Raw genomic sequence first — 18,488 nt, forward strand, 5'->3', positions numbered from 1 at the left:
TATTATTATTATTATTATATGCCATCTAGGACTTTTCTATAGAACTCATTGAGATCTACAATTCTTTCGTACATTTTCATATACAGTTTAGTCTGCGTAAACCGAGAAGAGGTAAATTGTAGTGATTTTTTAACGCCGGGGTTCAGAAATACGCTGTTTATTAATGGTTCCTGAACATCTGTAATAATAAAGTATAGCCTATTTTACACACAGATTATTGGTCAGAATTTTTTTTTAAATCGAAACCGGATACACTAAATTATAAACTCGTAAGGATGGATGGATGGGTGTTTGTTAGATGGTACTTATTTCCTATAATAAAAATATACACGTAAACAACGTTTGACCGTCAGGCTAGAGGATGTAATATTTATTTGCATTATGTTTTATTGCTTCTTAATATAATCTGTTCCTCGTTTTGTAATTATGGTTTTTACATCGCCAGTAAATATAGTAATAGTTTTCCAGATCAAGTAATTAATAGAGACGTCCAAACGTTTGCACAGACCATTCAGTCTAGCCGCCTGGCCACAGTAGAGCATTATTTTAATTAATTGTCTATACAAAACATATAAATACTACCTTATTGTAAGGGAATAGAGTTGATATTAAAGTGTCAACACTGCAAATGGACCAGTCGGCGGTAGTGACCTCTGTCCTCTTGCTATCCTTGTTTGATTCAAACTGATACTCAGTTAAAGTGTATTAAAATGTTACTGCTCGGTTTACATGCGATCGTGTTTTTTTTATTTCATCATCTCTCTGTCCTTATCCCACATAGAGTCGGTCACCAGGTTTCTATCTTCCATACGTGTCTCCCATCATTTTAGTTGACACTTTTTGACTAGTTTAAATCTGTATGTGTTTTTTAATTATAAATAAGTAGCTGTTGCTCGCGATTTCGCCTACATGAAATTAAAAAATGATAAAAAATATAGACTAATATTACTCACAGATAAATTATCTTTCAAACGTTAAAAGATTTTTTAAAATTGGTTCAGTAGTTTTTGAATGATTTCCATACATAAAAAAATATAAATGTTTCCTTTTTATATGAAGGTATAGATAATATTTTTTTCGATTGTCAGCAGATAAATTTATTTCCCACGTCCAATTAAATCTTCCTAACATTATAAATTCGTATATTTGGATAGATGTTGGTTAACAGGTCGCTCTGAAAAGCAAAATAATTCATATGTATGTGTAAACTTATCTTTAAAGGTCTGAACTTGATGTTTTCTGTTCTACATATAAAACCCACTATTAGGCCACATTTGACCTCTTATCAAATAGTTTACAAGTTTGACTTGAACACAATCGACGTATTTTTATATAATACTTGAGTTTCGTTTTTTAAAAGATGTATTTGAACGTTATTTTATTAATCTGTGCAGTTACAATAGTCGATAGCAGAAGTATATTAGTTGGTCAAACTGTGAAGGAGAATAACCAATTGATCAAATTCGTCGAAGAAACAGTTTCAACGAACGCTATACCGTTTTTCAAACGAGTTACCGAAAAGGTGTATGAAGTACCTGAGGTTTATGGAAATGAGAAAATCAAAGGGATCGTTATCACCGATTTGGATAACGGTTTAGCGCAACCGTCAATCACTTTGGGTGGTCTTGGTTTCAAATTCGTGAATATTAAAATAAAAAGTGAAAGAGGTTCGGGGTTCAATTTTGTAATTGAAATATACTTGTGATTTAGTTGGATCTAATGTTTTTTTTGCAATCTTTGTAATATGAAATATTAACATTCTTGATTCATTTTAATCTGTAGTTATTTTAATAATATTGAAACATAGATTAAAAATGTAACATAATATATGATTACATTTGTTTGCATATTAATCTCGATGTATGAACCACATACAACCCAATAACATTAATAAATTACATTATTATTATATTACTCATGTCTCGTATTACAAGGAAAAAACCAAACACATTCAAATGTAAATGTCACCGGAAAATTGTTTGTCATTTTTTAATTTGCCTAGGCAAGACTGTAAATTCCAAATTGTACAAATTCATTTACAAATTGATGATACATTTCGACTATCTTTAGTCACTTTATAAAAGTTCCAAGTGTTTTTATGTTTTTAACGATTAAGTAGCCAACGAATTCGCCAAAATAGCGAATCCACATTTGTCTAAACACATCTGTATTTGCAGATGCGTTGCCTACCTTTAATTAACATTGAATTAGACTCACATAAAGAGCATATTTCCCCTGCCTTTCCGTTCCATTTCCTGCACCTTCTTCTTTCCATCTTCTATCCTTTCCTTATACGAAAAGGGTGAAAATGGTGAGGGGACTTAAATACATAATGTGCTGCTAACAAAGAATTGCAGTCAATATGATAATATCTAGGCAAATTACATACTGGCAGCATTTAAGATTTACCAGTAACATAAACGTGCATTAATCAACATAGATCGTAGTCATTTGACCTCCTGACTGGCCTCAGCGATTGTACATACAAATCAGTCCACGTATAAGCTTTCAACAAACCACACGTATTACAATGGATTTTAAATTATTACTAGCTTTTTTCGCTTTAATATCTTTAGTAAATTGTAAAAGTGTGATCGTAGGACAAATATACGATCATAATGGTATTGTTAGGAAAGTATACGACAAGATTGTGGAAACATCTGGAATACCATTAATAAAGAGAGAACAAGAAGTATATTTTGAATACCCACTAGGAGATCAGAAGATAAAAGGGATTGCTATAAAAGATTTGGAGAATGGACTCGCGGAACCTTCCATCAATCGAGGCGGATTGGGTTTTAATTTTGTCAATATTAAATTGAAGAGTGAACGCGGTTCAGGATATAAGTATCTGATTGAAATTTACGCTTGATTTGTGAAGTGACTTGTGTAATTAAAAGACTGTCTTAATGTTTGTTTTAATGTACAGTTACGTTAATGGATGTTAAATGAGATGTATCTTGTATTCTGCGTGTTCTTTTGAATCTATGTGTAATATTGTTTTATTAAAATACTCGAAATATAATAATTGAATAAAAAGTTTTGTAGTTTATTTTGTTACAGCATATTGACTTATTATTTTTTTTTTGCTTTAAACTTTTTTTGTATACATTAAATATTTTGTTAATCTCAACTTGTATATGAATGTTTACATAATAAACGATAACCTTTACTTTTAACTTTTAAAACAAAACAAAAAAAATAATTATATACATATCACAAAATTAAGAAAACAATTCTATACAATATATTATAGAGATAATAACCACTTATTTAGCTAGTTATTTAAAAGTAAACATCTTGTTATATAAAAACAAAACGTGACAATTCATCTCTCGGTACTTTACCTAATATCATGTATATTCGGAGACATATATTTCCTACCCATTGGTGAAATATTAATTGGCTCTTACAATGCAATTAGATCTAAAATTTATCCTACACACATTCGTGCAGAATTGTAGCCCTTATTGTGCTTGTGCTGTATTGAATTTGAAGTGGGTAGTGAATTTAATTCTTTAGCTAGATTGTTCTGACAATGATGTCACTTGAGTAACCTTTGTAGATCAATTTTCCTCTTTCCTTATAAGCAAGATATGAGTAACTCTTTAAATGCGTCTTGCGATCTTTGTTGTACTAAGGAAATGTTTTTTTTACAACAAACGAGCAAAAGCAAAACCTGCCAGTTAGTTGCCAATCAACACAATATAAAAAAAAACAAAGTATCGATGGTTTATTTTTTAATTAAAAAAAGATGAATTCCAGTATTCTTTTGTACTTAATTTGGATTAAAATAAACAAAATAAAAAAATGATGCTATTGGTTACCTAATATTTTCTAGGATAAACTTCTGGATAATAAACCGCACCCTTACTGTAATATTGTCCATTTGGATTGTTAGTAAAAACTTCAATTTCAAATTTATAACCTCTAAGAATTGACGGACTCTTCAAGCCAATAGTAACGCTCTTCTCACCAACTCCACCACTTTCAATATAAGCTTCTCCATCCTTGTCATCCCTCAAATCAGTAACAAAGACAGCAGATATCACTTCGTTTAAAGGCGCGTTTATAATGACGTCATCAGTCCTCTTCCATAACGCTGGATCGGCTTCCTTTATCTCACTGTATATTTTCTTCGATTGTGATGAAGTGAATCCCAGGCGAATGTCGTTGCAATTCACATAGGAACTGATGTATATTAAGACGAGAATTCCTTGACAAAGTTTCGCGTACATTTTGGGTGTATGAAATGTGGTGTACTGATCGTTCTAGAATTGATGCACTGACTTATATAATGGAGGAACAAATAAACAAGCGCTGTGATATCATAGTGACCATTTAAAGATTCATGTTAATACGTTAAAAATATGATCGACGTATAAAGTTGTGTACACATACAGCATGTTTAAAAAAAATTGATTTATATGGCCTGTAGCAAAATTAAAATAATTTACAGACGAATTAAGAACTTCCTCCTTTTTGAAGTCGGTTAAAAATATAAAAACAACTTTACCAGTGTAAAAGTTTGTTATTTATGACAAGTAATAAACTAGGATCTTTATTTATCAAACAAAAATGAGAAATATAATAGCATTCAAGCTTATATTAATTCTTTGTAAAGTTAGATTTTAAAATGTATCAGGAAAAAAATAAAAACCAACTGAAATTGTTCTGTTTTAAGTTCGATAAAATCTTTTCCGCAAACGTAATATTGTAGACTAAGCTTTAGTTGTCAATTATATCGCGCTAGCTAATTTTCTTTAGAAATCACATCACATACGAACGTTGAATCACATCTCATAAGACTTTGTGAAACTCCCGAAGCTACGTGATTTTATACAGATTATCTATAAAAATGTATGTTAATTTTCTTCATACAAATAATTTTAGTTTCTTACGTGGAAGAAAGTAATAAAGATAAAAGAGGAAAGTACAAAATAGATATCTTTTATCTAAACTTAAATATAAACAATTACCAGACGTTCTTACGGTGAAGGAAAACACCGTGATGCAACCTGCACATATCGGCGAAGAAATTCAAAGATATGTGTGAAGTCAACCAACCCGCAGTGGGACAGCGTGGTTGACTATGGCCTAGTCACCCCGTATTAGGGTAGGCGCCGAGCCCCTCGGTGGGGACGTATAGTAAGCTGGTGATGAAAATATAAACAAGGATTGTATTCTACAAGTCGAGTACACTTTTTAAAATTAATCAAATTGTTTTAGGCTACAGGATGTCCCGTTTAGAGATATCCACGAAAATGCTACCCCCTTGTCAGTTGAACATTATTATAATTCACTACATTTTTTATTTTATAACCAAACAAACACAAAGATTTTTTTCTATAGATATATTTTTTATGGTCAATAATTTAATTAAATCACAAAATTTACTACACCCTTTATTACTTCATTCACAGAAGTGACATATTCACATAGAGTTGTTAATTTAAAAAATACACAAACCAGAAATGATACCTTCTATTCCATTTAGATCCACATCGTAGTACATAATAGTCGCTAAGATGGCGGGAATTTTATTTGTCGTGTTTTTATTATTATCTGTGACAAATTCCCATGATTTATTCCTCGGCTATCCAGACGTGTCTTCTAAATTAATTTATAGTAAAATACATCAAGAGAATCCAGCGATATGGGTCAGATCGGAAACATTTACAGTGAATTGTTCAAGAAATGAAGTTATTAACGCTATTAAAATAGTCGATTTGAGGGATGACAAATGGGGGGAATGTTACATAAAAGGAGGTGGGATTGGAGAGAAATTTGTTAAATTAGAACTCGACAGTCCAAGTGTGTTCCGGGGATACAACTTTTGGGTTGAAGTGTACGCTATCGAGACGAATTATTTTTTGTACAATCATGGGAAAAAGTGACTATGTTATTATATTTGTTTAATTATTTGTACTGTTTTTGTTAACTTATTAAATTTGATTTAAAATTTTGTGCGTTTTATTACAGACATCTGACTGTAGTCCTAGTGAGAAGAAACTTCAATAGTTTCCTATCTCCTTTATTCTTTAACTAGTTTTCGCCCGCGACTCCGTCCTCGTGGAATAAAAAAAAAAACAAAAGTGAGTAGCCTATGTGTTCTTCCAGACTATCCTCTACATCTATGCAAAATTTCATCCAGATCCGTTCAGCAGTTTAGGCTACAAACTCTCACAAACATCCACCCATCCATCCATCCAAACTTTCGCATTTATAATATTAGTAAGAAGTAAGATTACTATCTTCTACATAACAGATAATACTGATCGTTTTTTCTTTTCGCCACCAGTCTAGGGCTTTTTATTGAATGTATGATTTATTAGTTTACAAAATCAACTAGTTATTCTACTAGTTGATAAACGCATAACCGTTTCGATTCTTTGACGTTAAATCTAGCAACGACCCCATGTAGTTATAGGTCCACAAACATCCATACATTCATAATTTCGCATTTATAATATTAGTAAGTTTTCTGGTTGTATCCAGTGTACGACGTACTGCGATTTCCGTGAAAATTCTTCATAATATTTACTTCAAAGGAAGTTTTTAGAATACACGTATAGAGGTATGTATTAATGAGCTTGTTTGTTTGTTCGTCACGACGTAACGCGTGCGTCTTGTGACACGTCAAGATCGTGATGGATATAGGATGGTTCTTTTGTACTTTTGTTTGTATACGCTATCTGGTGATACGTTTATGCAATAAATACCAAGGCAGTAAAATAAATAACGGCGTATTATATGCATAGACAAGACGGTACTTATAAGACCTTACTAAGGCGTGTAACATTCTGTGTGGTTAAGAATGAGAAATCCCATCTAAACATTTGCTGTGTAACTATGACATTTACTGTTTTATTAGAGTTAAAATAAAACTCAATACTTGCTTCACTTCCGCATAACACCATCCAAATAATATATAAAACAAAGGAACATTCATCAGCGCATCAGTGTGAAACTGTACCGAACGAAACGACAATGAGGCTGCTGTCCATTTTTACACTCTTCTGTGTCCTGGCCGCCGGGTACACTCAAAGCCATGATCTTGTACTCGGTCAGGCGACATACGGTGACGTCATAATCTATAAAGTCAACGAATCCAAGTACGGGTTCCCGTTCTTCGTGAGGACGAGTATACTGGAGTATCCTGAACCAGGACAAACAAACTTCGCGTATATTAAGGCTATATTTATAAAGGATAATGATAAAGATGGTACTGGTGGATGGCCAACTGTGTCCGCAGGTGGTATTGGTCAGAGATTTGTGAAGATCAAATTGAAGAGCCAAAGAGGTTATGGTTTAAATTTCACTGTTACTATTTACGGAAGATACTAGTCTAAAATGTGCCTAATGTTGTTGTTTTAATTTTAATAAATATCTTTATTCATTGTTAACGTGATTTTTACTAATAAATATGCGATTACAGTATTAACGTTTTAGTAAAAACTATAAGTAATTGTTATGATGAACTAAAAGTCATAATATCGAAGTGTTTTGTGCCAAATGTTTTATTAAATGTTGTTTATTTACTTAATTTTAAGAAAAAATGCTTTTACGATTGTTAAATATATTTTATTACTACAGATGTTACCTGTTTAATCTAAATTCTTACCCTAACTTATGCGGGGTTTCTGAATTATTTATTTATTTTATTATAACCTAGTGATTTATTAGTGATAGATTTAATAGACTATACTAGATATAATAGAACGGAGTAAAACTCAAGTTACGTAGTTCAGAACTCAATTTTATGAATTTATCGAACCATAAACATTATCGAATGGTTAAAAGTAATTCGGAAACCGTCCGGGCTTCGAGCGCTCAGTTGGGACTTACAATAAGCTGATGAAGTAAGTTTACAATACGTGAAAGAGCAACCAATTCTTTTTTCTTTTAGGTACTTTAAATTATTTTTTAGCATTTCCTAATTTTTTTTATGAAAGCTGTTCTACACGTGTACGAAAGATTTATTACATTTTCCATATTTCGTATAATATTCAACAAAATATCCTCTATTTTTGTGTAAGATCTCATGATATGTGCTTATTATTAAGAAGGTTTTCTATATTTATGAAATCTAGAGCAATCTACCAACAGACGCGTTACTGCGTCAATCACGAAAAATATGAACCATACAAACATACGTGTTGATGACAAAAAGATAAAAAGATATTTGATGACAGAAAGATAAAAAAGAATAAGTTCATACTTGCAATCTCTGTTGTCCGTATATGTAGGTTCTTTTGAATAATAAATGTGTTTTGACACTTTTAAGAAGAAATACGAAAAGATGAACAAAGATGAAGAACATCTTTTGTATTTTTTAAGCATTTTTAAAATAGCTAAAACAAAGAATTCACAATTTAAGTGTAGCATACGAAACATTTCTAGTGTTGTACAAACTTGCGAAACTGGAAGTATTTTTAAAATTGTCACTTCTAGTGTGAAAATCCATGAAGACCTAGCACTAAGGGGTCAAGAGATATGTCTTGACCTCTTAGTATGCTACAAGTATAGCCTATTATTATAGCTTAGGCTCTTATAGCTTCAAGTTTTAATAACACTCATTTAAAATGTTACAAATGTAAATAGAGATCTTACTTTTAATTAAATACATGTGAAAGGTTGGATGTAAGTTTGTTAGTAACTCCAGAACGGGTCCGAACTATTAAACTGAAAACTGATTGCTGTCTAGAATAGCGCTTATGCTAACATTGTTTTATTTCTAAACATGCTCTATTTAATTGTATATCTTACTAGCTGTTGCTAGCTACTTCGCCCGCGAGAAATATATGTCCGTAGATTTTTAATGGTGAAAGAATTTTTAGAATCGGTTCAATAGTTTTTGAGTTATTTCAATACATACAAATCTTTCCTTTTTATAATATTAGTATAGATTTGTGACTTAAATAAATTCGTATAAAGTTTAAATGGATGGATGAAATGCTGAAGATATCTCGATAATAATTGACATAGATGTAGGATACTCTGGAAGAACACATAGGGTACTTACATCTTTTTTTTAATTTCACGCGAAGGAATCGCAGGCGAAAGATGTTTTTATATATATATTCTAATACAAATTTTGTTTAAGGCTTGTTTTTGATTATTAATCAATTTCATCTAATTCTTCTCCTAGGACATCGTAAAATCAATATTTAAGTTACATCACTTATCAGTTCATAAGTACACATATTTCATAAAAAAACACTTATCTCTGGTTATTCCCCACTCATTGCCTTTCTGAATAATCTAGAATCATAATTATTGTCTCATTTATTTAATAATGCTTAACGTAAGTAAATGTTTCTTTAGTTTAACACGAATGCAGAAAATTGAGACAAACTGCAAATAAATAGATATATAACGTTTACATGAATTTGTAAAGGATTTAATGAAATGATTTATTTAAATTTATGATAATTGATTATGAAAGAGGAAAATGTTAATCTAATATTTGCTTCTCTCTATTTCGATAAAATAGAAAGTCACTATGATGAAATCTCGTTAGATTGTCTCGTTATTCTGTTATAAAAAAGTTTCGATTATTATTCCTTGTGACTGTTCCTTTTTTTCTTAGTCTTTGACAGACACATTTAGAGTTGTTTATTATTACTTAATGATTCTTTAGTATAGATTGAGAAAAATATGATTTGAGAGTGGCAGACTACAATTTTTGACCTGCATTTGTTAGTGCTCTTAATAATTAGAACTTTTATCTACGTAATATATTTGACATTTCTTGATAATAGAGCAGAATTTTGTTTTTCTCTGTATTACCATTTACAGTTTAAATAAAACGGTGAAAGAATTTTTATTTCAACAACAAACAAAAATGAAAACATTAGTAATCGTTATTTTTTGACCGACTTCCCAAAAGAAGGAGTTACTCAATTCGCCTGTTTTTTTATTTTTAATGAATTACGATTTTCTTTTGTTCCAGCAACATGGGACTACTGGAGTTCGAAGAGTGGACAAACCAGGATCTGTTTTCTGGTCGATCTCGCATGTGTTCCAAGTTGCACGGCTTGACCCCTGGTCAACGACGCGTCTGTCGGCGGTACCAGGACCACATGCCCGCAGTGGGGGCTGGCGCTAAGCAAGGCATTACTGAATGTCAATACCAGTTCAGAAGTCGCAGATGGAACTGCACGGTGACAGGCGATGAAACCGTATTCGGACCTTTGACATTGATTGGTGAGTTTGTGTAAAGTGTACATGTACAAAAGTATAGTCGTCACTTTTATTCTCTTCGGAATAAACAGAGAAAAAAGAACAAGTAAAAGTTACTTACTGCTTAGTAATAGATAAGTATTCCTAGAGTAGATTTGTTAAACTAAATTTTCATTAAAGGTACTTTAGTTCGTTTACGACTCTGAGTGTCCCAGGTAGGAATGTCGTTTTTTCTTTTTTTTTCACAAAACAAGGTGCGATTGGAACGGCAAAGTACCAGGACATCATAACAGCATAGAGTACTTTAACAGACAATGTCGACTCAAATAGTCATGGACGAAAATCATATTCCCAAGATAATCCCATTGGAAGAATGAAATAACAAAATGCTCAATAAATTGAGTAAAGAAATCTCTGGGCTGGAACAATTGCGTATAAAACTTAATAAGTGTGTCGTAAACATGGACAAGATATTCCTTCCCTTTTACGACACAAACTACTAAGTTATTTTTATTGTTTATTTTTTATTGCTTTGTTCTTGGATTTATTTCTGCCGTAATTATTTACATTTATCTATCTTGGAAAATTGCCTTTAGGTCGAATTGTTGTACCAGCAAAATACGTGCGAAACACTTACGTCGACAGTTTCAATTTCGATAAGTGGGGAGCAAATTTAATTCTTTGTCTGTACAAAGTGTTACAACCAGTGTAAGTTTACAGTAGTGTAATTTTTCATAAAGTCGCCACAGGGAATGGTCTTAAATCTTTGCTACCAACGTACTCCGACGGGACACGTCTGACAGATTTATAGCTCTTTACCTCCTACCACAAATCTTTTACACATTCTACGACAAAGATATATTTCCTGGTGCAAGAAAATCTATTTATAAAGGAAGTTTATAGTTTAATCTAGACTCCCTTTCTCACATTGCTACGTTTATTCTCAAAGAGGATATAAGTGATGTCAATAGGCATGTATATATCTTACTTCTTGCTAATATTATAAATGCGAAAGTTTAGATAGATAGTTGGATGGATGGATGGATGTTTGTTAGCGTTTGTAGCCTAAACGGCTGAACAGATCTCCATGAAATTTGGCACAGGTTTAGAGTATAGTCTAGAAGAACACATAGGCTACTTTTTATCCCGGGAATAGTTACGGTTCCCGTGGGATTCGTTAATTTAGTTTTTTAATGTTTACGCGATCATTCTGCAACGGTTCAACATATCTTATTGAAATTTGGCACATATATAAAACAAAGTCTGGAGTACACATGAGATAAGCTTCATCCTCGAGAAATGTTCGGTTTCCGAAGGATACGTCGCTTTTTGTAATCTATAGAGTTCGCATGTTTTGTAATACCACGCGGACGAAGTCGCGGGCAACAGCTCGTGTATAATACAAGTGGAGTTAAACAAACTTCAAATATGTCAATAAACAATCTTACTATCTTACTTTCTTATTAATATTATAAATGCGAAAGTTTGGATGGATGGATAGATGTTTGTTAGAGTATGTTGCCTAATCGGCTGAACAGATCTCGATGAAATTTGTCTCATATGTAGAACACTGCTCACTTTTTTTTTGATTCCACGCGGATGGCGTCCGAGCAAAAGCTAGTTTATTATTTAAGATTTTTTGATGACGGAAATGCATTATAGTTTAGTCATATGCACGTTGAGGTTTATCTTGATTTATGGAGATTTTGAGATATTTTCTGCCGTTTATAGATAGGAATGTTTGCTTATTTTGTTATTCACCAAAGTTAAATCAACTTTCGCGTTTGAAGGTGAAAAGTATTCATGAACTTAACCTTGAAAGAAAATATGCGTCATGTAATAAAAAAAAACGCCGACATTTATTGGTGAAAAACGAATTCTATTAGTAAATTTTACGTTATGAAAGAAAGATGATATTATATTTTTAATGTAGCAATTAAAAAAATGAAATTAAATGTAATTTTTGTTTCTCTCATTACTTTAAAAAAAATCTTTATTTTAATCTTTTGTGGCCGGCTTTGATAACTTTACGTTTTAAATAAACGATACCAGGATATCATAAAATATAGGACATGTTATTGTGTTACAAATTACGTTCCATGTCACTAATCGTTTACATTTTATGTTATCCTTGTCTTAGTTGTAACAAATACTAGGTTTATTACAAATTGTAATATGTAATATGTACCCCCTAATATGTAAATTACATATGTAATACTCAGGGGAATTATATCCACTAGCTTTAGCTCGCGACTCCGTCCGTGTGGAATAAAAAACAATGTATTCTTCCAGACTATCCTCGACATCTGTACCAAATTTAATCGTAATCCGTTCAGCCGTTTAGGCTACAAACCCTAACAACCATCCATCCATCTATCTAAACTTTCGCATTTATAATATTAGTATGAAGTATGAACATATGGCAAAAAATTAACATTACGATAAGGATTTTGTGACACTTGTTTGGAAAAAGTGGGCGTCATTATTTAGTTCGATATGCCCTTGTCAAAAAGGTGGGACGGTTGAAACTTTTAACTCTCATGTGGGGACAGAGCGGGGTTACGGTTGGGAATAATCCGTCTGTCTACAGCTTGTATTTACTAAATCTTTTTTGGACAGCATCAAGAGAAACAGCATTCACAAATGCTATAACCTCTGCCGGTGTCTCACTGGCGATATCCCGCGCGTGCCGCGACGGTCGACTGGCGAGCTGTGGTTGCAGTAGAGCGGCCAGGCCTAAGAATCTGCATGATGATTGGGTGTGGGGAGGCTGCGGGGACAATCTACAGTATGGTTACAAGTAAGTTTTACGTAAGAAAGAAACGTATTTGCTAATTATATAAAGTCTTAGCCAATCTAAGACGATGGATCACATTATGTTTGATTAGACATTCGATCGTTGGTAAAATTAAAACTTCTCGAAATGAATGGACAAATCTACAAGTAGGGGTCATATCGAAAATTATATAAATTCAACTAGAAAGAACAGGATAGCATTATTATTATACGCTGCTTTTTCCTGTTTAAACGTATCCCTTTCTATTGCGCTGGTTTACACTAGCTATCTCTCTTCTACTTTCAGCCGTTTTTTCAGGTTTAGTAACTCTTATCGTTTATTGTATCCTGGTCCTTTAGAGAAATTTGCGTCGGGTGGAAAATGTCTTCTTGGGAATAAATATTTTTTTCTCCATCAATCCTTAACCACTTATGGTAGCCTGGTAGATGTTTTCGTGTTGTGCTGGGTGGAAAATGGCGGTCGTAAGTATTCCCTTGTCTCCACAACATTTTATATTACCCTGGTATCTCCGAGTAAGACATTTAGGTAACACATTCCATTCCGAGATGAAGTCTAGTGACAAATTATTTCGAGTAAAAAATAGGGACCTTCTAAAAACCTGAAAACAAAACTTGAATCTTTAAATATCAGGAAGGCACAGGTGGAGAGTCAAAAATTAACACTAATTCGGTGAAAAATTTATCTTCCACAAAAGTTTTTCAATTTGTTTCGGCCTCCTCCTTCCAAATTCTCATAAATTTCCACAAAAACATGACATTTTCTGCATATTTTCTAGTAGGGTATCAGGATAACATAATGAAAAAGATAGCGCTCTAACCTACAAGGATCCTTGTTAATTTGTATTTAGCCTTATTGTCCGTGAAATAAGTTGCAAAATTGTGTGAATCGTTTTAGTTAGCAACGGATCGGCGGGGTTAACGCTGAAAATTCCCGTTGGAGGTTGTTTTACTAGGGGATCAAAAGGTGACTGGTATCGTTTAATATTTGTTAACTAGATAATTTTACAATCGACAAAAACAATCTCTGTCGTTTATTATTAGAATAAAATATTATTTTTTATAATATTGATAATATTATAGACGTCAATATTTCACCATGTAATAACCAATCTTTCGGTGTAAGTAGTTACTCTATTATACCTAAGATCGCATTTCGTTAACCAACGCCTTCTAATGTTTCAACACCAAAAATACATTCCGGGTGCGTTATATCGTCACGTTATGAAAGGGTTGACTCTAAGATAAAATATATTTGCACCACTGTCCAAGATAGTTTTGGTAAGACCCTCAAAGTATTATTTTCAATATTAAAACTCCAACACAATTTATTTGTACTAAAGCGTTCATGAGTACTCTACTTGCTTTCGAGTTTTTTGTTTCTGAAGTGTCAGGTGCCATTCACCTGCGCTTTTCTCACCTGATGAATCAGGACATCAAAGATGGAATGGAGTACGTTTTACCTGTCACGCACACAACTGCAATATTTCCTGCAAAACGATCGAACAATGTCATGATATGAACTGAAAAGATATTTCTATCTCTTTCTGACTCACGTTTTACGCATGTTGTGTAATGAATCAACGTTTACCTGAAAATACGTTTCCACGTGGAAAAGTTACTACCTCGTGATTTATTGTTTCCTAGTACTCAGGTAGAATGTAAGACAGGTGAGGCTTACCTGTGCCGGATCTTTCGTAAAAATAATTATTGGTATTAATTTAACGTAAGGTGATTTTTTTATTTTAATTACGTGCTAAAAAGGTAAAAGTTATTAAATTGTCGTTTATTTAAAAGTTAATGAAACAATTAAATTACCTTTGCTTCATTAAAAAAATAAAATAAAAAGGAGACCTTTATTCTTGTTGTTCTTGACAATTTACCTCAGCTGTCAAGGTAACGTCACGCCTATCAAACATGGCGATAGACAGATCTTCTACCAGGCATACATAAACCTCTACGAATACGGTTTTCAGAATATAATATGGATCACAAAGTGAGTTATTTCTCTTGAACATTCGATAGAATATTTATTAAAAAGCTGCAATATCTTAAGATAAATATTAAATTTGTAATTTTTGGATATGCAAAAGTAAGTTAAAACTAAAACACATAATCATTTTAAAAAGAAATACAAAAATATAACTTGTTACATTCATTTGCATGATTGACAATATTAAATTCAAATACCGAGTAATTTTCGTTTTATTACCGATTTTAGTACTTTGTTTTTTCACTAAATATTGTACCGAGTTGCATCCGCTACGTACAGTTACCGTAGCAACGTAGACGACCCCCTACGGGTTGCTACGTGCCTGGTATTTTCGAACGTTGTACGTTCACGTCCTAAAAGGGTTTAATTTGCTTGAATCTTTTTAAGTAAATTAAATTTTATCTTAGCTATATTATAGCTTTTTCTTGGACGAAAGCAACAGTTATTCAACTAGCTTATTAAAAACAATTCATACCTTAACATCCACTCTGAACATTTGACCAGATTTTATTCGCAATTTTCAACCCCTTTGTGTGGCCATCGCCGCCTCTCACAAGAAAACCAGCAGATATTTTTTTATACGTTATCATACGTCATAACCTGCTCGAGTATTTCTGTGTTGCTGATTTTTACATTGTTGGAAACCTTTTTTAAGATCTAAGCATCAAAAAACAGACGCTTGTGTTTAGCCGCATTTATCTTCTCGGCGAAAATACTTTATATCAAAACTAGGACTTTGCTTCTTTTATTTATGAGCAGACTGTGTTCTTTTTCGATAGCAAAGTAGTATACGACTAAAGTATTGTATGTGACCTTTTTCATAATGACTGGATAACCTTAAAACAGTATTAAAAAATCAATACGAATTTAAACTTTATTACCTAAGTCGTAACGTTGAAAATTGTGGAAACAAATTGTCAGTAAAGGATCGGCAGTTAGCGCTGAAAATTCCCGCTCGAGGTTTTATTACCAGGAGGGCAGGAATTCTAAGGAATAGGATTGGTTGTGAAAATTCCCTTTTTAGAGGAAAAGAGAAAATATGAAGAAATGACGGGGATGGCATGCTCCGTTCAAGCTTTAAACGAATAAAAAAATGGAAGTACAACAACCAAATTATTGTCTCTAAAAATGTATTTATTTTATAACAAAAAAGGCAGTGTTTTTTTAAATAAAAAAGAACCTTTTCCAATATTTTGTCCATTTGAATTTTCTTCATTAGGAAAGCATAGATGTAAGGAGGTTGAGAAATGTATGGAATGCTTACGTAAAAGGCGGGAATGGAACCCTTCAAAGGAAAAACGTGAGCTTTCTCCGGATAAGGAATTTTCCCGCATTAGGGTATTTTTCTTACTAGGGCAGAAGAAACCGCAAGGGGTTTGAAAAGCATTCCTTAAATATTTGAGATTCTTTCGATTTGAAAGCCTGTAAATATTTTGTTTTAAATAGTTTTTGTTCTGTAAAGTAAGAATAAATAAAATTGTTGTTGGAACCTTGATTTCCCTTTGTTTTGAGAAGCTTTATAATTTTTTTTTTGTTATGAAAATTAAAATAATTTTACTTAATTTCAGTAATATTTAATTTCTTGGAAAATAATTCAAGAATTTTTATATACATTTTCTGAGAAACTTTTGTTACCCACAACGTAAAAAGCTCGTCGTTACAGTCTTCAAAGCTCGGATAACCCTCCCGCATTAATGCTGATTATCCGCGAAAAACTACCAGGCGATCATACAATGATAGGGGTTGCTAATCCGGTCGCGATGATATTTTCTTTTAACTATTTTCCCTAACCTTATTAGTTAACTTTTGTTTATTTTAATAAACGTTGCGTTAAATTTAAATTAACTGTCGGTTTTTTAATAAGAATAATATGTAACTAAATATATTAACTATTTTATTTTATAGTTTCATTTGTCTTTGACACATAAATTCATAGATTAAAATTAGAAAACATAGTCATTTACATCCACATATATTTTCTTTCCATTCGATATTATTTTTCTAGTTTCAGTTTTATTACGTATGGAAAACGGTTGTTTTTTATTGGCAACCTAGTTATACTATGAATCAATAATTTCTTCGTAGCAAAAGCGTAGACAGTCTCTACGAAGTATAACTATCTTTTTCCAATAGATCTTTCTTTTTTCATGACGTAACTATGTACCAGGAGCAAATAATAAAAAGCCTGTAGGAGGTTTCATATGACTTAGATTTTTTAGACTATAAAAAAGGTACTTTTTAGCTTTCAACAGGTTGTTTTGTTGCTCAGATAATAACTTGTAAAAAAATATAAACAGAGTCAAAAATAATTATATCAAAAGAAATTGCGCTAAAGTCGAATACATTTGAAATAAATTGAAGCTTTAAACTTTTTTAAAAATCTCCAGGTTTACCGAAGGTTTTGTGGACATTCGTGAGAGAGAGAGAAAGGTGAAGAGAGGCAGCCGGGAGCAAGGGAGACAGTTGATGAATAGACATAACAACGAAGCTGGAAGACGGGTGAGATTTTTAAAATTCGACACGTCCATTCAAAATTTTTACTCCTAGTAAAATAAATTAATTAACTCTTAATTAATAATTAATTTAGTAATTTATGTACCAGGCAGTCATAAAGAAGTCAAGAGTAACGTGTAAATGCCACGGCGTGTCTGGATCTTGCAGCCTCATTACATGCTGGCAACAACTGCCGTCGTTCCGAGAGATCGGTAAGCTTCTTGTGGGTTTCAACTGCCTAAACTTATACAAAATCATATTGTCGTCCTCTTCTTTCTCTTTAAAGGAAACAAAAATAACGTGTTACGGATCAAGCTAAATTAGCTTTCTTGCCATTTCATAACAGAAAATTAAACTGATTGTCTTTTAAATCACGTCTATTGTATTCAAAGATCTCTTGGGTGAAAGTTAATGAGCCAATCCCTCCTGTGCCATGGTGCCCTGGTACATTATAATTAATTTCTCTATTAATATGAAGCCGTTGTACGCGGTGTAGTTAATGATAGCCGTTATCATTAATGATTCCTGTCATTTCAAGACTATCTTTTGTAATGCATGTAATTTGTGGATACAAAGGACGACCCAACTCATAACTAACACTAATTATAATAAATTTGTCAAAATACTTTTATGTATGCAATAGATTTATTAGTTGAGAAAACGCAACTATTTCTTTTACGAAATACTTTAAAATAGTATATACAGAATTTAAAAAAAAAATAGTCCACAATAAACACAATAACGGGCATACAAACCTTGTATCAATATGTGGTATAAAATTATTCAAAAATAGAATTGCTTATATTTTTAAAATCAACTATAAAAATGTTGTTTAATTTATTTTTTAGAAATAACATAAAGAATTTACTAAATTAGATGTCTAAACAAAACACTTGAGCAATCTAAACTCATTAATTAATGTAATTATAGGGTCTTTACCACTAAAATGCATTCTTTAAATTATGGAACCATTAACTAAACGCTCTTAGAATAGGGTGACCAACTTACTTATGTTAAAAAATTA

At 32.2% G+C, this 18,488-nt stretch overlaps 2 protein-coding genes across 9 annotated transcripts in view; both read left to right on the forward strand.

Annotated features, from left to right (window-relative positions):
- The window catches only part of LOC106110561 (protein Wnt-5b-like), a 28,976-nt gene that overhangs the window by 8,186 nt on the left and 2,302 nt on the right, over nucleotides 1-18,488 (forward strand). For all 8 annotated transcript variants that reach the window (XM_013292421.1, XM_013292426.1, XM_013292424.1 and 5 more), the window contains exons 3-6: nucleotides 9,956-10,209; nucleotides 12,805-12,985; nucleotides 17,359-17,470; nucleotides 17,574-17,676. In XM_013292421.1, coding sequence (XP_013147875.1) covers nucleotides 9,956-10,209; nucleotides 12,805-12,985; nucleotides 17,359-17,470; nucleotides 17,574-17,676 — 650 coding nt within the window. The remainder of the gene's footprint in view (nucleotides 1-9,955; nucleotides 10,210-12,804; nucleotides 12,986-17,358; nucleotides 17,471-17,573; nucleotides 17,677-18,488) is intronic.
- On the forward strand, nucleotides 6,968-7,406 carry LOC106110564 (probable salivary secreted peptide). Its single transcript, XM_013292431.1, has one exon. It carries the CDS (start codon nucleotides 6,991-6,993, stop codon nucleotides 7,345-7,347), a length of 357 nt encoding a protein of 118 aa, XP_013147885.1. The 5' UTR covers nucleotides 6,968-6,990; the 3' UTR covers nucleotides 7,348-7,406.

The sequence above is a fragment of the Papilio polytes genome, unplaced genomic scaffold, assembly GCF_000836215.1.
Source record: "Papilio polytes unplaced genomic scaffold, Ppol_1.0 DF824225.1, whole genome shotgun sequence".
Taxonomy (NCBI): domain Eukaryota; kingdom Metazoa; phylum Arthropoda; class Insecta; order Lepidoptera; family Papilionidae; genus Papilio; species Papilio polytes.

Excerpts from the sequence above, each read along its gene's own strand:
- LOC106110564 (XM_013292431.1), top strand. The coding sequence starts at position 6,991 with ATGAGGCTGCTGTCCATTTTTACACTCTTCTGTGTCCTGGCCGCCGGG.